Source organism: Aureococcus anophagefferens (genome assembly GCF_000186865.1).
Source record: "Aureococcus anophagefferens unplaced genomic scaffold AURANscaffold_11, whole genome shotgun sequence".
NCBI classification, from domain to species: Eukaryota; class Pelagophyceae; order Pelagomonadales; family Pelagomonadaceae; genus Aureococcus; species Aureococcus anophagefferens.
The window spans coordinates 546,736-548,548 of record NW_008705571.1 but is presented as its reverse complement, the minus strand read 5'-3'; the positions used below and the strand labels follow the sequence as shown (position 1 = coordinate 548,548).

Here is a 1,813-nt window from a genome sequence, read left to right as displayed (position 1 = left end):
CGTAGGCCGACGCGGCAGGAGACGCCCACGCCCACGCAAACGTACCTGCCGACGCGGCCCGCGCGGCCGCTCGTCATCACCGTGCGGTCGTCGCTCATCTTCGCGAGCCTCGACGCCGCGGCGTTCAACGCCGACGCGGCGGCCGCGGCGGAGTTCGCGCGGCTCGTCGCGCGCGCGAGCCGCGACGTCGACGCGCGCGACGTCTCCGACGTCCGCGCGACGGCCTGGACGAGCGACAGACGGCGGCTCGACCGGCGGCGGCTCGCGGCGGCGGCCAAGGTCGCCTACGCCGCGGAGGTGTCGACGTTCGCCTTCGGGACGAACGCGGGGCCCGAGGCCGAGACGGCTGCGGTGCTCGCCGACTTCGAGGCGGACCTCGCCGCCGCGGTGTCCGGCGGCTGGGCGGCCCTCGTCGAGAACGTCACGGGCGACGCGAACGCGTCCGCGTGGCTCGCCATCGACGCGGCCGCGTCGCTCGACGCCGTCGCCGCGAGCTACTCGAACTTCACGTCGCCGTCGCCGTCCGACGACGACGGCGGCGCGCCCTGGGACGTCTTCTACGGCGTCACCGCCGCCGTCGGCGTCGTGGCCGTCGCCGCGTCCGTCGCGACGACGGCATGGCTGCGGAGGGGCTGCGCCGCGCGGCTGAAACCCGCGCGGCGCGTCCAGCCCATCATCCCCGAGGCGAAGCTCGAGGGCTACAAGCCGCCGGCGTGGGCCTTCGATTAAACCAAGTCGAGGGGGGCGTATACCGAGCCAACAACACGAGCGAGTGGCGTCGAAGAGAGACGTGGCGGCGGCACGCTGGCCGTATTCGCGGACGCGCGCGGCGACGGGCGCGCGCGCGCGCGCGGGTTTGTGCGTCGGTCGAGCAGCGAGAGTTTCGGCGGGGGCGAGGCGCGGCGGACGGCGAGCGGCGTTTTACGGCGCGAGGAAACGGGCGTATTCGGGCGTCAAAGTGTCCAGTGCAGGGTACTTGGGGGTACTTGGCAATGGTCGCCGAGAGACCCGCACGATTTGGACTTGGGCGTTTTCAGAGAAGTGGTGGGAGTCGATGAGTCGTAGTAGTAGTCGTCCGAGTAGTCGATCACTATGACAATAAAACCCGCACGAAAGCGGCTTGGTTTCTTCTGGAGTAGAGCGTTGCGTCGAGAGACGCAGATGAGAAACCCGCACAAAAAGGCACGGATTTTTTGTTTTTGGGTTGGGTTGGTTCGCTCCAATTGGAGCTGTATTGGTTTTGTGTTTGGGTTGATTGGGGGGGAGCGCGAAAGAGATGGATCGACGTGCAGCTCGACTCTCGGAAGAGGGCGCACAGAAGCTCGCTGTCTGCTTTCACATTAACAAATCGCCGGAACAAGAGGCTGAATCTCAGCAGATCGTAGGACAAAGCCTACTCTCATGCTTACAATACCCCGTTCCATATTTAAGTCGTCTACAAAGGATTTATCCCTCCCAACATTCGAAATTGCGATGGAGTATGATGCTCGGCCGAAGCCTATCGTGATGCGTGTAACATCGGGAGAGGTGAATATCGTCGCTTTCCAGCATGGATTCTGACTTAGAGGCGTTCAGTCATAATCCTACAGATGGTAGCTTCGCGGCACTAGCTGTTCAGCTAACCGCAATGACCAAATATCTGAACCAACGGTTCCTCTCGTACTAAGTTAGATTACTGTCGCGACAACCGTTCATCAGTAGGGTAAAACTAACCTGTCTCACGACGGTCTAAACCCAGCTCACGTTCCCTGTTAGTGGGTGAACAATCCTACACTTGGTGACTTCTGCGACACAATGATAGGAAGAGCCGACA

General features: G+C 63.0%; 1 protein-coding gene across 1 annotated transcript in view; it reads left to right on the top strand.

The window, feature by feature from the left end:
* Positions 1-729, top strand: part of AURANDRAFT_64665 (hypothetical protein) — a gene marked incomplete at both ends in the record, with an annotated part of 4,628 nt that extends 3,899 nt beyond the window's left edge. The window contains one exon of the mRNA XM_009039500.1: positions 6-729. Within this exon, the coding sequence (XP_009037748.1) occupies positions 6-729 (724 nt within the window). The remainder of the gene's footprint in view (positions 1-5) is intronic.
* Positions 730-1,813: the final 1,084 nt, after the last annotated feature.